The 18,498-nt window shown below is 39.9% G+C and overlaps 1 protein-coding gene across 3 annotated transcripts in view; it reads left to right on the forward strand.

The window, feature by feature from the left end:
- The window catches only part of iars1 (isoleucyl-tRNA synthetase 1), a 189,664-nt gene that overhangs the window by 79,272 nt on the left and 91,894 nt on the right, over positions 1-18,498 (forward strand). For all 3 annotated transcript variants that reach the window (XM_078543384.1, XM_078543383.1, XM_078543385.1), the window contains exons 15-18: positions 8,009-8,082; positions 11,874-12,068; positions 16,469-16,555; positions 17,940-18,023. In XM_078543384.1, the coding sequence (XP_078399510.1) occupies positions 8,009-8,082; positions 11,874-12,068; positions 16,469-16,555; positions 17,940-18,023 (440 nt within the window). The remainder of the gene's footprint in view (positions 1-8,008; positions 8,083-11,873; positions 12,069-16,468; positions 16,556-17,939; positions 18,024-18,498) is intronic.

Here is an 18,498-nt window from a genome sequence, read left to right on the forward strand (position 1 = left end):
TGAAGTGAACTTCCAGAAGCAGACAGAAGAAAAAAAATTAATTGGGTTCCCAGAGATCTTAAATGGCTTTAAGGTACTTTGAAAGAAATGAAATAGAAGGGCTGTGATTTTCAAATGATCATATCACTTTGACCAGACTGAAGTATGATTTTGATGGTAGCATGCGTTAATGCTGTATGCAAGCACATAGGCTGGAGCAAAAGACCAGTTAGATTTCCATCCTCCTTTTCCATCACCCTCACCTGCAGCTTCTATTGTAAGCCAACCTGTGTAACTATGTGGCAGCAGGAACTAGGGCATCTCTCTTATCATAGGGAGGGAAGTGTTCAGGGGAGTCCTTGTCGTGCAGCTGTCATGTAACTGCTGATAGAGAGGTATCGATGGCTGATTGGATTGACTTGCCTATCCTACTCGTAAAAAGTAGTATTTGACCTGGTAGTACCAACGCTAAGAATAAAAATGGGGATAAATTGCCCCAAAGAGTTATGCCCCTGCTGCAGCAATGTAATCTCCTGGGAGATGCAAAATATTCAGACAGGCTGATGCTTTCTCGTTGTAAGCATAACCTACCTGACACCTTTACTGATGGGAATATGTTCTACAGATGGGAATATGTTCTACAGATGCCTTATCTTCATTAAAGCATAATCTGTTACAAAGCTGAACTTCCAAACAAATGATTTACAAAACATTCTGGCAGATTTTACTTTTGAAGTGTTAACTAATCTGGAAGGTTAAGTTTTGAACCTATTTTAGCAACTATCTTCTGATGACATAACTGAATGTATGCAACTTGGGGTACGAAAATGCTCTGCTCACAATAAACATCTTTAAACATGCTTATGTAAAAATCTATAAACAGAAAACTGGAAGACATTCTGGTTGTTGGAAAATCATTTTTTGGAAATGTACCCATTGACATATATTTTAAAAGAGTTGCCAGATTTAATTCTGTATACATTTTGAAACATCTTTAGCTATATCATCATTCTACAGCCTATCTTATGCAAGAGAGGTCAGTTCTTTTGCTGCAATAAACTTTGTTCAGTTTGAGAATTTAATTTTACTTTGTTTTATTTTGCAAAATAAGCATGGTATTATAGTTTGAAATCCCATGTTGTCCTAAAAGAACACGTTGCTGTGACTGTTTACTGGAAATTTATATTGAACAAATGAATTTGCTGAACAGTTTTTAAAAAAAATCAGCCTTAAAAACATTCCAACTGACGTTGCCATTAGAGACCACAGAGAAATTGTAGGAAACGTAATGGTCTGGGTTTTGTGGTCAGCGGCGAAGCAACAGCCTTCATTGCTGACATTGAAGAAAGCTGCTTGCAAAGATCGAGTGATCTCTGTGGCGTGGATTTCACCTTACCTAATGCTAATTTGAATCTGGTGCCAAGTCAAGGGGTTCTCCCAGCGTCCAGCAACATTGATGGCATCAAGTAGGTAAGAAACCTAATGACATTGAAGAATTCTCACAGATAGCAAAACAGGAAGTAAAACGCACTGATTACTCTTCACCTTTTAGAAATTTTACAGAAAATGAAATAAATGTTGGGACATACACATTAGAAGCTGAAATATCATACAAAACTTTACAAAAAATATAATTTCAGGAAACTATGGAATTTTTATCATAACTAAAGAAGTTGACACTGCACAAATTTTAACTAGTTTTCCAGGCCCAGAGATGTTATTCAACAGTACATCTAGTTACACTTCATTAACAAGGTGGAACTTTCTCAGGCTGCTGTAACAGTGATATTACAGTGTAAAAAGTCAGTTTATTGTTTTCCAGAAAATTGCGATCTGTGGGAACTTCAGCAGCACACTCTGTGGGAGGAACAGGGGATTGCCCCGCCCTCTCTCCTGGTTCTCTCTCTCAAACACAGCAACCCCTTGCCCCAGTCTGTCTCCTGCCCCTTACCGTCTCTCTGAATTGTTCTGTGTAAAGCTCTCACATTTGCTTTCATCATAACTTGTTGACTTTGGAGCATTTTGGAAAATCCCAGGGATGTGAAACACACTGTATAAATGCACGTTCTTTCTTCATCCAGCAGAAACTAGAGTAAATTGATAAATGATAGATTATGTGAAATTAAGATTAACTTCTTTGCTTCTGCTTTGAGGCTACTACTTCAGTTTGTGCGGGTGTTTCTATAAATTTCAATTGACTGAAAACCTGAACATTTAAAATTTGTGCCCCATCAAGAAAATGACAGGCATAATTACTGTTTTACAAATATTTAAAATTTTAATGAGCCAATTTAATACAACATACACAATATTCACATTTTGACACATTAGCATTATTGTGCAATTAATAGTAATAATTAAAATCATAGAATTTAGCTCTACTGAACCAGAAAACCCAATGCAGTCCTACCTGTCTTTTGCATAAATAGCCATTCTGTATACTTCCAAAATCCTGCTCTACATCGTTTGCCTCTTGTATCCTTTTCTTATATTTTCTTTTGCATCTTCCTTCTCAGAAGAGAGCACTAAGTTTCCACTAATCACGTCTCTTGATGGTCTGGCTATAGTCAACATTGCAGTGTGATGAAACTGTAAGCATGGATCTGCATCCTTTTATCTGTGGTGCTGTACTTAAGGACAATAATATGTTGCACCACCTCAGCATTACCGAAATTATATAATTATCTTTTCATTTCCATATTTATCTTGCTTTGAGTGATAGTACATTTGTGATTTTCTGCTAATTTTTCGTATATGTCCTAATCCACCTTATGTTTAAAGCTATTGTGATCTCTGTCCTATTTTGTACACACTGTCACTGTGAAAATGTACTGATTGAATGTGATATTCCAAATCCTGACCAATTTAATGAGGTTTAACTGTATTAGTCCATCCGAACATCTTTATCTTTAGGGGAGGCGATGACGTGGTGGTATTGTTGCTGGACTAGTAATCCAGAGGCCCAGGGTAATGCTCTGGGGATGGTGGAATTTGAATTCAATAAAAATCTGGAATTAAAAGCCTAATGATGACCATGAAACCATTGTCGATTGTTGTAAAAACCCACCTGGTTCACTAGTCTCTTGTCCTTATCTGGTCTGGCCTACAGGTTGACTCTTAAACAACCTCTGAAATGGCCTAGCAAGCCAAAATTGGGAGAGCTGTCTCACAGACTAGTCAAGCAACAGCCTGACATAGTCATCCTCATGGAATCATACCTTACTTCACCATCACCATCCTTGGGTATGTCCTGCCCCACTGGCAGGACAGACCCAGCAGAGGTGGCAGCACTGTGGTATACAGTCGGGAGGGAGTTGCCCTGGGAGTCCTCAACATCGACTCCGGACCCCATGAAGTCTCATGGCATCAGGTCAAACATGGGCAAGGAAGCCTCCTGCTGATTACCACATACCGCCCTCCCTCAGCTGATGAATCAGTGTTCCTTCATGTTGAACATCACTTGGAGGAAGCACTGAGAGTGGCAAGGGCGCATAATGTACTCTGGTTTGGGGACTTCAATGTCCACACCAAGAGTGGCTCAATAGCTACCACTGTTGACCGAGCTGGCCAAATCCTAAATGACATAGCTGCTAGACTGGGTCTGTGGCAGGTGGTGAGGGAACCAACAAGAGGGAAAAACATACTTGACCTCATCCTTACCAACCTGCCTCACCAATCTGTCCATGACAGTGTCGGTAGGAGTGACCACGCAGTCATTGTGGAGACGAAGTCCCACCTTCACATTGAGGATACCCTTCATCGTGTTGTGTGGCACTACCACTGTGCCAAATGGGATAGATTTCGAACAGATCTAGCCACTCATGAGGCGCTGTGGGCCATCGGCAGCAGCAGAATTGTACTCTAACACAATTTGTAACCTCATGGCCTGGCATATCCCCCACTCTACTGTTACCATCAAGCCAGGGGATCAATGAAGAGTGCAGGAGGGCATGCCAGAGCAGCACCAGGCATACCTAAAAATGATGTGTCAACCTGGTGAAGCTATAGCACAGGACTACTTGCGTTCCAAACAGCATAAGCAGCAAGTGATAGACAGAGTTAAGCGATCCCATAAACAACGGATCAGATCTAAGCTCCACTCGTGAATGGTGGTGGACAATTAAACAATTCACTGGGAGAGGAGGTTCCACAAATATCCCCATCCTAAATGATGGAGGAGCCCAACACATCAGTGCAAAAGATAAGGCTGAAGCATTTGCAACAATCTTTAGCCAGAAGTGCCGAGTGGATGATCCATCTCGGCCTCCTCCGGAAGCCCCCAGCATCACAGATGCCAGTCTTTAGCCAATTCGAGTCACTCCACATGATATCAAGAAACTGCTGAAGGCACTGGATAATTCTGCAAAGGCTATGGGCCCTCACAATATTCCGGCAATAGTACTGAAGACTTGTGCTCCAGAACTTGCCGCGCCCCTAGCCAAGCTGTTCCAGTACAGCTACAACATAGGCATCTATCCTGCTATGTGGAAAATTGCCCATGTATATCCTGTACACAGAAAGCAGGACAAATCCAACCCTGCCAATTACCGTCCCATCAGTCTACTCCCGATCATCAGTTTGGTAACGGAAGGGGTCATCAACAGTGCCATCAAGCACCTGCTTAGCAATAACCTGCTCACTGATGCCTAGTTTGGATTCTGCCAGGGCCACTCAGCTCCTGACCTCATTACAGCCTTGGTTCAAACATGGACAAAAGAGCTGAACTCCTGAGGTGAGGTGAGAGTGACTGCCCTTGACATCAAGGCAGCATTTAACCGAGTGTGGCATCAAGGAGCCCTAGCAAAACTGAAGTCAATGGGAATAAGGGAAATCTCTCTACTGGTTGGAGCCATACCTAGCACAAAAGAAGATGGTTGTTGGAGATCAGTCATCTCCGTTCAAGGACATCACTGCAGGAGTTCCTCAGAATAGTGTCCTAGGCCCAACCATCCTCAGCTGCTTCATCAATGACCATCCTTCCATTATAAGGTCAGTAGTGGGGATATTCACTGATGATTGCACAATTTTCAGCACCATTCGTGATTCTTCAGATACTGAAGCAGTCCATGTCCAAATGCAGCAAGACCTGGACAACATCCAGGCTTGGGCTGACAATGGGCAAGTAACATTCGCGCTTTGCAAGTGTCAGGCAATGACCATCTCCAACAAGAGAGAATCCAACCAGTGCCTTTTGATGTTCAATGGCATTACCATCACTGAGTCCCCCACTATCAACATCCTGGGGTTTACCATTGACCAGAAACTGAAGTGGACTAGCCATATAAATACTGTGGCTAGGAATCATGTGACTAGTATCTTACCTCCTGACTCCCCAAAGCCTGTCCACCATCTACAAGGAATAAGTTATGAGTGTGATGGAATATTCCCCACTTGTCTGGATGAGTGCAGCTCCCACAACACTCAGGAAGCTTGACACTGTCCAGGACAAAGCAGCCTGCTTGATTGGCACCACATCCACAAACATTCACTCCCTCCACCACCGATGCACAGTAGCAACAGTGTGTACCATCTACAAGATGCACTGCAGGAATTCACCAAGGCTCCTTAGACAGCACCTTCCGAACCCATGACCACTACCACCTAGAAGGACAATGGCAACAGATAGATAGGAACACCATCACCTGGAAGTTATCCTCCAAGTCACTCACCATCCTGACTTGGAAATATCTCGTCGTTCCTTCACTGTCGCTGGGTCAAAACCCTAGAACTCCCTTCTGAACAGCACTGTGGGTGCACCTACACCATGTGAACTGCAGCGGTTCAAGAAGGCAGCTCACTACCACCTTCTCAAGGGCAACTAGGGATGGGCAGTAAATGCTAGCCTAGCCAACAACACCCACATCCCATGAATGAATTTTTAAAAAATCACTTTCCATTGTTTTATATGCAATCAAGTGCTTTTGGAACTTGTTTTATGCTCCAAATTAGGACATTTGGCCTATTCTAATGTTAGATGTCTAAAGTAACACTTTGATGTCATTGATCAAAGACTTTTTGCCTATTGGATGTTATGTGTGATGAGTTTTTGTACCGTTATAAGAAACTAATTTCAGTTTTGAGCATGACATTATGACTACTGAATGCCGATATTTTTCCAAATTGACTTTTTGCTTTAATACTGGTTTTCTACACATTTGCTAAGGCTGCATATTATGAATTGAAATCTAGAAAAGAGAACTAAGTACCACAGTGGATTAGAACATTGGCTTTTTACTGTTGAATCGGAATTGGAATCCAATCCAGGATGATGTGATGGAATTCTTTCTGTGCCTTTAAAAAAGCCATAAACAATATCTTGAGCAGCCTTAAGCCAAATCCCTATAGTCAGAAGTCCACAACTGAAAAGCGCTCTCATGTCTTCACAAAGTGGGACTTTTAAAGAAATTGCTCTGTTGCCATGATAATCCAACATAGCTGGTGAAATTCTCTCGTGTGATCTTGATTGCTTTTCCTCATATTCCCTTACCCCTCTGTCTACACCCAGGAAAGCAAGTATCTCAAAATTATGATTAAAATGGGGATTTGGTACCTAATCAACAGGTGAAACAATTACATGCTTGATCTGTGCTTCATGTCTGAAGCGTCTTTTTAATTTGCTGAAGAGAGTCTTCCTTTGGAGACTCGAATAAAACATGATACTTTGAAATTAATTACAGCTACTATTCAACACCCTTAAGCTTCACAATGCAAATACTTGGTGATGCAAGATTGGAACAAAATCATTTCTTTGTGGCAGACTCAGTTACCCAATATCTGAACCATGCAAGTCTACGGTATTCCAGGGCACTGCCCACGATTGATCACCCAGCCTGGGTTCATTGTTGGGAAGAGAAAGTGTGTAGTTGTCACTGGGGGCTGAGATTCTTGCCAGCTTGCCATGGTAGTAAGCTGCATAACTTTACCCAATTGGTTGTATTTCAGACGTACGCCAGTCTATACTTGGCCTTTGAGCAATGGCTGTTGCTAACATGCCATTGAGTTCTCTGCTCAAATCAAAAGATGGCTTGTACTCACCATAATAAGGCAGAGAAAATCTGCTGATTTTCTACACATTATTATTGGATTGGTTTACGGACTCTTAACATCTAATAATAGTTTCTTAACTAATGAAAAACAAATTCTTGAACCACATTTTGCTTCACAAACATACGAACATTCGTACAAATATACGGATTAGGAGCTGGAGTAGGCCATTTGGCTCCTCAAGCCAGCTGCACCATTTGATAAGATCATGGCTGATTTGATTGTGGCCTCTTCTCCACTATCCTGTCTACCCCCTTTTGACTCCCTTGACTCTATCTAAGTCAACCTTCAATGACCCTGCCTCCACTGCTGTCTGGGGAAGAGAGTTCCACAGACTCACGACCTTTTGAGAGAAAAATTTTCTCCTCATCTCCGTCTTATTTTTAAACCATGTCCACTAGTTCTAGCCTCTCCCTCACAAGGGGAAACATTCTTTCAGCATCCATCCTGTCAAGTCCCCTCAGGATTTTATGTTTCAATAAGATCACCTCTCATTCTTCTGAACTCCGGTGAATACAGGACCAACCTGTCCAACCTTTCCTCAGAAGATAAGCCTCCTTCCCCCCCCGTCCCAGGAATCAATCAAGTGAACCTTCTTGAACTGCTTCTAATGCAATATGTCCTTTCTTAAAAAAGGAGACTAAAACTACACAGTATTGTAGATGTGGTGTCACTCATGCCCTGTACAACTGTAGCAAAACATCCCTACTTTTATATTCCATTCCCCTTGTAATAAACAGCAATAAAATTCAATTTGCCTTATTAATGTCTTTTCATATCTTTTGTATTATATTGGTACATCTTACAATAAAATTTACATCTTGATTGTACACCAGCTGAGTTTCCCTGCTTGTTACCTTTCCGTGCGATGTATACTTGAACAGAATTGTTTCATTCAGATTACTTCTACTGGTTATTGTCAGGATGATGGATTGCTTCTATGTACAGGAATGCTGTATCAAGAAAAATATTATTCTGTTGACAGGTGGTATGTGTGGGATCAGTGGCAGAATTGGAAGAGCTGAGTGGAATCAAAATTGAAGACCTTCATCGAGAAAGGTGAGTCGGATGTTTTTCTGAATTTGAAAGTTATAGATGTTGTAATAAATTTTTGTGAAGCAGAATTTTTTGTTATTGGTCTGTTATAATTATTACCCTAAAACAAAAATCTATTGAGGTCAAGCTTGGTTAGCAGTATTTACGTGTTGTAATTGGATTAGCTCTACCTGTTGGCTGACCAGGTTCAGTAAAATCTTGACTCAGTCAAAAGGTTGTGAGTTAAAGTCCCAGTGCAGAGAATGGAGAACATGTACTGTCAGCAGTGATTCAGCTGATAGTATTCTTGCCTCCGATTCAGAAGATTGTAAGTTCAAGTCACATTCCAGAGACTTGAGCACAAAAACCTAGGCTGACACTCCAGAGGAAATGCTGCTTTGTCGGCAGTGCCATCTTTTGGAAGAGATGTTAATCTGAAGCCCAGTCTGTTGTTTCAAGTAGAAGTGCAAGATCCTGTGACATTATTTTGAAGAAGAGCAGGGAAGTAATCCCTGGTCTCCTGGCCAATGTTTATCCCTTAATCAATATCACAAACACAGATTATTTGGTCGATATCACATTGTTCATTGTTGTTTGTGTGATATTGCTGTGTGCAAATTGGCTGCCACATTTCCCTGTATTATAATAGAAACCAAACTTCAAAGTGCTTTATGAGCTGTAAAGGACACTGGGACATTGAAGATGAAAAGGACCATTTAAGTGCAAGGTCTTCCTTCTTTAATTCAAAAATTGGCCATATCTTATCCAATGGAGTTAGTGTTTCCTGTATTGGTTTTGGCTTTCTTCCAATGCTTGATTAGACCTCAATTAAAGTAGTTCCCATAATGGACCTAGCATTCAGGAAACCAAAACATGTGCCGATGTATATGCTGTAAATGGGATAGCCAACAAGAACAACTTATAAAGCACTTCTAACATAGTTAACACTAGGGAATGAACAATTGTCCACTAATCATCGTATCAACTACTGAATATCACATGAGATGTGCAGCATATCTTCCTTTCTTCCTTAGAGGCAAAAATGCTACACTATTTGATCATGTACAGACAAACATTGATAGATTTATTTGCAGCTGTAATGAAACACAGAAGCTATTAGATATAGCAAAATACTGAGTATAAAGATCGAATCAGTCAAATCAGGGTTTAAAATGCTCTTTTAGAATACATTTCACACAGTTTGAATGACAAGACATTAACAATTAATCTTTCACTGATATTCGGATGCAATGTTTTACACAGGTGATGACAGTTTCCAGTTGATTCACAGGAGTTCAGATCTGCCATTTGAAATGGAAAATACAATCCCTGATGATTTACCAGATTTGTTTTGTTATGGCCAGAAATATTTGTGAGGTGTTAGTGTTTAGGTATCTTGCAACCCATTTCTCTTCAATGTTTCAGCTAATTGGATTTGTCAAATCTAGAATTTGCATATGTTAATGGGCCCGAACTTCCTTGGAGTAGCAATCAGCGCCGGATTAGCATGCTGAACCCAGTTTCTTATTTGAAATCCTGTCTCGGCCGACTTTACGACTCAGGCTGGGTGAGATCAGAGTAGTGCAGCAGACTCCTGAGACCTAGCATTGAAGGGAAGGAAACCACATCCCCGTTTTTATGTCAATAGCTTAGGGGCACGAGTGGGGCCTCGGTTGGGGAGAGGTTAGAATTGGACCTCAGGGGTTGGGGGAGGTGTGGTGCGTGTTGGGTCGGATTGGGGCTGTCCCATGGGGGAAGGGCTAGTCGGGTGGGGGTAGAGGGAGACCTCTGCAGTATCAGAGGAGGACCTCTGGGGGAGGGGAGAGATGGGAGGGCTGGGGTTAGTCCCTGGGGGTGTGGGGGGTAGTTCCCTAGGGGTTTGAGGTGTGGGGGTAGTCTTGTGGTGGATCGGTGTGAGTTTGTGCAATAATTACCCAGAAGTTAGAAGAGGTTTTAATTCTTCTAACTTTTTCTGGGTAACTATTGGTGTTACCCAGTGGGAACCATCCAAAGTTTGCAATTTAAATCTAATTTTCGGATGGTTCCCAGGGGAAGTTTGCACTTCCAGGCAACTGCCATGCAAACCTTGGCTGTGAACTTCCGAAGTGGGTTCCCCAGCGCATCTTTTGGGTGCCCCCCCCCCCCCCCCCCCCCCCCAGTGTACTTATTTTATGCAATTGTATACACTTAAAAAAAAAAATTATTAAGATGCGTTGAATCATTTTGGGAAACCTTTTTGTATATGTAGTGTTGTGATTGATTTACCTGGGACATATCTTGAATGTCATGAAGCAGCTTCTCCCATTACAATACCTGGAAACCAGAATAAAGCACCTTTTGAAAGAAACCACAGCTGTAAGATTAGCTGCTCCAGAAAACAAACAATGCCAGCCCAATCTGGAATATGTGTTTTTTTTTCAAATGTAATGTGAGGGATGTCAAGAATATAATTGGCAAAAAAACCCAGCAGTGATTGTATTTATTGTCTATTTCTTAATAAGATGATAAGATCATAAGAAATAGGAGTGTGAATAGGTCATTTGGCCCATTGAGCCTGCTCCACCATTCAATAAGATCATGACCGATCTGATCATGACCTCAACTCTACTTTCCTGCCTGTCTCCCATAACCCTTAACAACAACTTTGTTTTTCTCTAAAAATGTATCACCCCGCATTTTTCTTCTTTTAATTTTCATCTTAATTTCAATGCCCAATTTACTTGTTGTGTCCACCTGAAGTACCATAACAACTCTTCACAACTATCCATACTCTCTTTTTACATAGGTAGTTTCTGTTATACACGTGAACATTAGGGAATCATACTGGAAATATACAAACAAGGAGGAAAGTATGGCTTTAAAATGGGGACTAAATTACATCAGTGCACCCTGGCATTTACAACCCCTCCCTTGACCTTCACTTCCCATGTTCAATGCCATGGGAGATGGTCTAGTACACAAAACAGATGTTAAAGTTGTGGCAACCACTTGTTTAGGTAATATCTTGCTCAAATTATGATTAAATGCTCATATACTTTAAACCACCATAAAACAATATCACTTCCTAGTGCATACCCAACATTTTCTCTAGCTGAAAATGAAAACATACAAAATACAATTTAATGAGTAAGCTGTAGACTAAAACATTTCCCTTTATTGCAACACCAGCATTATTCAGGGGTCTAAGTACAGTTACTCTGTTGGGTGATTGTATTGAAGGAGAAACAACTGTCATGTTATCGCGGCTGCTGAACTGTACAAATAAGGAGGATTCTATGTTCAGTACCCACTCGGGGCTATATCAGGCAAACCCAGAAAGGGCAACATTTGGGCAATGTAATAGATCTCAATGTTCCTGTGCAAAGCAGCAGTTTTGACTCCTGTTGGAAAACATATACGTGTGAACATCGAGTAAGGTTAGCAATAGGCTTTGTTGTGATGCTACCCTCATTTAAATAGCAACTGAAAGTTCACTGTCTGTCCGTGCATAAAGAATGTCTACTTGGGCAAAGATTGTAAAGGTCTGTCAGCATTTGTCACACCATACCTTATCACCTCTCTGTATCTTCGGAAACAGGGTAAAGTATTTGTATAAAAATAGTAAGACTTACGTTTATATCGAACCTTCTTGATTTAAGGATATCCCAAAACACTTTACAATGAAGCACTTTTGAAGTACAGTCACTGTTTTAATGTGAAATGTATGATTAGATGATCATAAATGAGCTTCTTGCAAAGTGCAATATATTGCTGATTGTTACATGCCCTTTTCATCCTTCCGATTGATGCATTGATCATTATATTTTCTGTTCCAGTGTGGATCACATCACAATCCCATCACGCTGTGAAAAAGGTGTGCTGAAACGAGTTTCTGAGGTCTTTGATTGCTGGTTTGAAAGTGGAAGCATGCCATATGCTCAGGTTCACTATCCCTTTGAAAACAGAAGAGAGTTTGAAGATAGCTTCCCAGCAGACTTCATTGCTGAAGGAATTGACCAAACGAGAGGATGGTAAAGAAATCATTTCTGCTGTAGCAATTTTATTGTCTTATCTCGTGATTAGTTTCATAAGCTTGTTATAGTATTCATAGTGTTTGACAGAGAAACATAGGCACAGTAATGGATTGAAATTGATTATTCACTGAAGTAGTTTTCTCAGATTTAAAATTTAATGCTTTATGGAATCATTCGTAAGTGAGAATCAATATCTTTCTCTTCTTGGGTGCAGTTTCTACACACCACCTTTCCAGGTCATGTAAGGCTTGGTTGCGTTCCTCCTGCACTGCCACAACATTATGTCTTCATCCAAGACTTAGAGCAAAGTTTTTTTATTGTACCTATATGATATTTTGATTTTTCCCTTCAGCTACCTTAATGGTCCCCAAGTGGGATTTCACAAATAATGTGGAACTTTGGTTGCTTGAGTGCTGTGAACTTAGTCCCATTGGAAAATAAATTGAGGCTGAGACTACCCAAGCAATGTGAAAAACATTAAACAGAAATGGTTGTGCAATATAATTGAAGACTGAACTTGAACAAGAGATGTAGTAAATGAATCCCATATTTTGAATTAAAAATGCTACAGTTCAGAAAAAAATCATCTTTTATAACTGAGAAAATATGCATTAGAATTTCTGTTTACAGTCTTGTTTTGTCAGATTCAACAGCTCACTATCGTGATTAGTGAAATTTTTTCTGCCAATGAAGATAGCAGTTTGTGAAGTGTTACAATTCTCGGAGGCCATTAACTTTTAAAAAGAGCTGAATTTCCCAGCGACCAATGACAATTACCGAAGGACAAGATTTCACGTTTTAGGACTTTTTACTGTAACAAGCAAACTAAAATCTCAAACATAACTGGCAGCAAATACATCAAACTAAAGTAAAGGTACTTTTGCATTAACTAACTAACACAATCAGGATATGTCTTACAATCCTTTTTGCTGTGCGCCATATTTCTGGCAGATGTGTGGTATTAGAAGAACAAGTCCAAATTACTCCTGGCTTTCCAGCAGGCTCACTTCTCCCTGCCGTGCTAGATTGAAACCTCCGGTGTCCTTCAAAAGTCATTCCACTCAGTCTAAGGCCAGGATTTTCCGGCCTTGCCGTGGAGGGACTTGCTGCAGTGGATGTGGCGGCCCAGCCAAAACTCCATGAACTTTTGGCAGGACCGGTTGATGTGGGCGGTGCCGGAAAATCCTGTCCTAATTCTTCCAGATCTGACTTTCACCAGCAAGGCCCACCTCGACGACTCCTTACTCCTTAAATTTCCATAAGTCCCATTGGTTATGTCCCCTTCTTTTTGAGCATCAATCGAACTCTCTCTAGCATCCTGCTGGGTTACTAACACAAAACAGTCCTCCTCTGCTCTTCACAGCAGTTAACTATTTTGCTTCACCATACAGCAGTGGTTGCTTTGTCTCTCTCCCTCTGCCTCACAAAGCAACTGTCCCTTTACTGTGAGTCACTGGAAAGATGTGATAACTATAATTTGATATTTCTGTTTGAGTTTCTCTCCCATGGCCAGAAGATTGCATGGGCCTGTCAGAGTGGACGTGTTTAGAATGACCTTACTAGCTCCTTTTCAGAACATTCTGTTTCCCCTTAAGTTACAGGAGACTTTTAAAACATAACCATTTTTTAAAGTTCAGTGCTCATAACAAAAGGAAAATATTGGTAGGAAAAATGTTTTTAATAGGGGATTGAATGCATTTCCTTTATTTAATGAACTGCCATCTATTTTAAAAAGAAAAAAATAAGCAATGCTGTCCATGTTCAAAATGTTCATACCTATGTTTTTTAGCAAATAATCTTCCTCCATATGTAAATCTTTTTCTCCTCTCATTGGTAGTAGTGTTACCTTTGCAGTTTTTTTTAAAGTCATTGCTTTTGAGTAAAATTACATACTTTTGTAAGATTTTAAAATTGATATATGTAATGTGTGTGTTTGTAATTAGTGAATCTCTTGTGGCATTGCACACAGGGAGTCGAGACCAAGTGCAGTTTTAAAGTGAAGCAGGTCCAGAAGGTGGGAGATAATTGGACTGGGCATGTAAGAATAATTCAGTCCCCAAGTAAAAACCATAGATTCTCCCTTCATACTTCCATTTAAATTTCTATATGCATATTTGTAATGGAAGCTGCCAGTTTAAATTTGTACTGTAGTAACATTCTCACACTAGTGGTGGTGCTGGAGCATTTCAGTTGATGGGAGAGTTAACTGTGGTGACTGAACTGGCTCAATCCTGTAGTTTACAGACCTAGACCAGTTCAAAATTTGAAGAGAAAACTGTTTCTGCCCATCCTGACCCATCCAGCCTCTTGTGCAACTGTTTTTCTTCATACCTATCTTGGCTTCTGTTCAAAGACTAACCTGACAAATTACATAAATTGACAGCATACAAACAGAACATTTGGCCCAACTGGTTCTTGTTGGTGTTTATACTCTATATGAACTTCTTCGCCCCTTATTTTATCTAACTCTATGGGAATACCCTATTCCTTTCTTCCCCAAGTACTTATCTCATTGCCCTTTAAATGCATCTATGCTATTTGTCCCAAATAGTTCAAGTAGCAAGAATAGCTACCCTGTTTTTAACAAAATTTATCTTAAATTCTTCATTGGATTTATTCGTGACTATCTTATATGTGTAACCTCGAATTTTTGACTCTCTCACAATTGGAAACACTTGCCCTACATCTACCCTCTCCAGCCTCTTCATAATTTTAATGACCTGTTAGGTTACCTTTCAGTGTTTTCATTATAAAGAAAAGAGCCCCACTCTATTTGGTCTTTCCTGACGGTTATATCCTTTTACTTCTGGTATCATCCTTGTAAATTGCTTTGTTACCTACTAAGTAGTGAAATAATAAAAGGAGTGGGTATTCACAAAGCAGAAAGAATGTTCATCAGACTGATTCTTGGGATGAGGGGATTGTCTTATGACAAAACATTGAGTAGACTGGGACGATATTCCCTGAAATCTAGAAGAATGAGAATGAGAAATGATCTCATTGGCCTGATTCTTCTGGTCAGCGTGTGGGGGCGGGCCCCAGTCACCGACGTGTAAAATGATACGACATCACCGCGTGACATTCTGATCTTTGCTTCGGTGGGCACGCACTAGAGTCGGCTGTGTGCCCGCCGAACTGTCAGAGGCCTATTAAGGCCATTATTGAACTAATTGAAGTAGTTGTCTGGGCTGTCCGTCCAACCTTAAGGTTGGCAGGCAGGCAAAGAACCCAGGCGGCCTTCGCATTTATCATGAAACCTCAGTTTGCCCTTTAAATGCATCTATGCTATTTGTCCCAAATAGTTCAAGTAGCAAGAAATGCTACCCTGTTTGTAACAAAATTTATCTTAAATTCTTCATTGGATTTATTCGTGACTATCTTATATATGTATCCTCGAATTTTTGACTCTCTCACAATTGGAAACACTTGCCCTACATCTACCCTCTCCAGCCTCTTCATAATTTTAATGACCTGTTGGGTTACCTTTCAGTGTTTTCATTATAAAGAAAAGAGCCCCACTCTATTCAGTCTTTCCTCATGGGTGGGAAGAGGTTTCATGAAATGTTTATAAATCCAATAAAATTTTTTGTTAAAATTCATTGACTTGTCCCAGCTCATGTGACACTGTCACATGAGGGGACATATCTGAATAATTTTTTCCATTTTTTTTTTGAAGTTTTAGAAATGAAGCTAATCCCTCTGAGGCAGTTCCGTTCCTCAGGGAGATGTCTCTGCTCTTACGCGCATGCGCGAAAGAGCGCAGGCCCCGACTCCCCCTCCTCCACCCGCCTGCATAGCGAGAGCTCAGCACTTCCAGGTGTGTGTGTGACGTTGGTAGGCTCGCCCACATAAAATGGCAGTGCGCAGCTCAGTCACCCCCCCAACAGGGAGAAAATTCTCCCCATTGAGATATATAAAATTCTTAAAATGACTTGATGGGGAAAATGCTGGCAAGATATTTCCTTTGGCTGGGGAATTGAGAGCTAGGGGGCACTGTCCCAGAATATGGGATCAGCCATTTAAGAACCGAAATGAGGTGAAGTTTTTTAAAGGACTGTGGATCTTTGGAATTCTCTACCCCGGAGGGCTGTGGATGTTGAGTCATTACATGTTCAGGACAGAGATCGATAGATTTTTGGATTTTAAAGGAATTAAGGGACATAGGGAAAGTGTGGAAGAGTGGAATTGAGGTAAGAGATCAATCGTGATCGTATTGAATGGTGAAGGGGTTGAAGGCCTGCTTATATTTCTTATGAAAGAGGACATATAATTCATTTAGTACGTTATTGCATTGTAGGATATGAGTTAAAAAGGCACTGAGGTTCTTTGGAATAGGAGACTGTTGATGTGATAGAAAAAATGCTCAGGTTTTCTAAATGTTTAAACTCTTTCCTTAGGTTTTATACCCTGCTGGTACTGTCTACAGCTCTGTTTGGCAAGCCACCTTTCAGGAATGTAATAGTAAATGGCCTGGTACTGGCAAGGTAGGAACTTTTTAAATATTTCTGCATCAATAACCGTTAAAATTGTATTTGAGTTTTAAGCATTGTCAAGATTCTTAGTATAGGCTAGCAGCAGGAAAGTCATGGGTAATTAAAACATTCTTTTCTCTGAAGTTTCAGGATTTAGGTTAATGTTTTAGGTGTGGTAGACAATGATTATTTATCATCAAGTGATCAAACCTTTAGCTAAAACTTTACTATAAATTGTGTAAATTATAATTAATTTTCTTGAGCTGCTATTGTAGTCTGGGAGGAGTACTACATGGGCTGACAATTATTACAAATGGACTGTAATTTTCCCATCCTTTTCCCTGCTCGGTCAGCTGTCTTCATGTTTGGAGGTACTTGTTGGTTCCAGTGGAGGGTGATGTTAGGTAAAAAGGCTGAAAAAGCTTGGAGTTGCCCAGATCCAACCATTTTCTCAGTATTAACTGTTAAAATTTTCAAATTTGTGCCAAGCTAAGGGAAGTATTGGTCTTGTACTGTTTCACAGTAAGAATTTTCAGAGTTACAGAACTACTTGTAGCCTGCATACTTTTAAGCAGATGCTCATGATAATTGCAAGGGTAAGATAGCTAAATTTAACAACTTCCAGGACAGAATTGTCCAGAATGGGTAGAGGCATGGTGGGACTGGAATATGTGTTGATTGTGAAATTGAGACCATGTTTATCTGAGAGAGAGGGATAGAATATGTTCAGGGTTGAAGAAATTCTGGGCAACATTTTTGACAAGTTCCTTTGCATTCTGCTGTACCTGGAAGTTAAAGGAAGTGGCCTTAACCCTCACTGCAAATTCATTTCTTACAATAGAGTTAACTGGACCACGTTCTCAAGCTTCCATGAACATTCTATTTTCTGAGGATATGGAGGCAATTATACTGCAGAGAATTGGAGCCTATCGCAGAGTTTTTTTTAATGTTAGACATACCTATGGAGTGGCACTTATTTTAGAAATTCAGGCTGAGGAAGTAAAGATAGATTTAAAGGGGACAAGAAATCTTAAACAATTGAGCATTGTGGACCAACTCTTGAAATGCAAGCTTTTGATTTTCCTGGACTTGAAGACAAGTCAATATAATATTTAAGTCCCAAGGGAAAAATTTTGCCAAAGAAAATTAATTTTGTCAAAGACAAAAATAGGATTGGACGTTTGATGCTAATAGATTAGGACATGGTGAAGTTGAGTTCATCACTGATATGATCTTGTCAGAATTTGAATTAGGACGATACAACTACCTTAATGAAAACCAAACTGGAAATAAATTATTTGTGTAATTATAACATTTTTTTATTTTCAGTTCAAACATGCATGCAATTTCTAATATGTAATCGGTAAACCATATTTCTGTTCTCATCTTCATTTAGTGATGGTCAGAAAATGAGCAAACGTAAAAAGAACTACCCAGATCCAATGCAGATTGTAAACAACTATGGTGCAGATGCACTGAGGTAAATTGTACATTTTTAATGGCAGCATATTTGCTTTTAAATGTTCTTCTGAAAAAAGTTGGCCTGTTAACTTCAGCAAATGAGTGATTTACATAATCACCAACTCTATTATCATTGTATCATGCAACTATCAAGACATTGAATTGCTGAATGAAAAAAAACAATGTCCTTATGTAGATTTATTCAAGTGATATGAGATGCCAAACATAAATAAGTTTGTCTAGATAATGTGCTAATAATTTTATCACATTTATAATATTCCTGTTGTTTCACCTTGTCCATTAACCTACTTCAAAATGACACTCAAAAGTTTAGAACAGATTCCTACACCTCCATTGTATAATACAAACATATCTATATTTTAGTAAATTGTGTTTTATATAGAATTTCCCTAACTCTTCTTAAAGATGTTTAAAATGTTTTCTTCCATTTGGTGTTTTCTCATGACTGAGATTAATAACGTGTAGAACTGTAG

The sequence above is a fragment of the Cetorhinus maximus genome, chromosome 6 (genome assembly GCF_964194155.1).
Source record: "Cetorhinus maximus chromosome 6, sCetMax3.hap1.1, whole genome shotgun sequence".
Taxonomy (NCBI): Eukaryota; Metazoa; Chordata; class Chondrichthyes; order Lamniformes; family Cetorhinidae; genus Cetorhinus; species Cetorhinus maximus.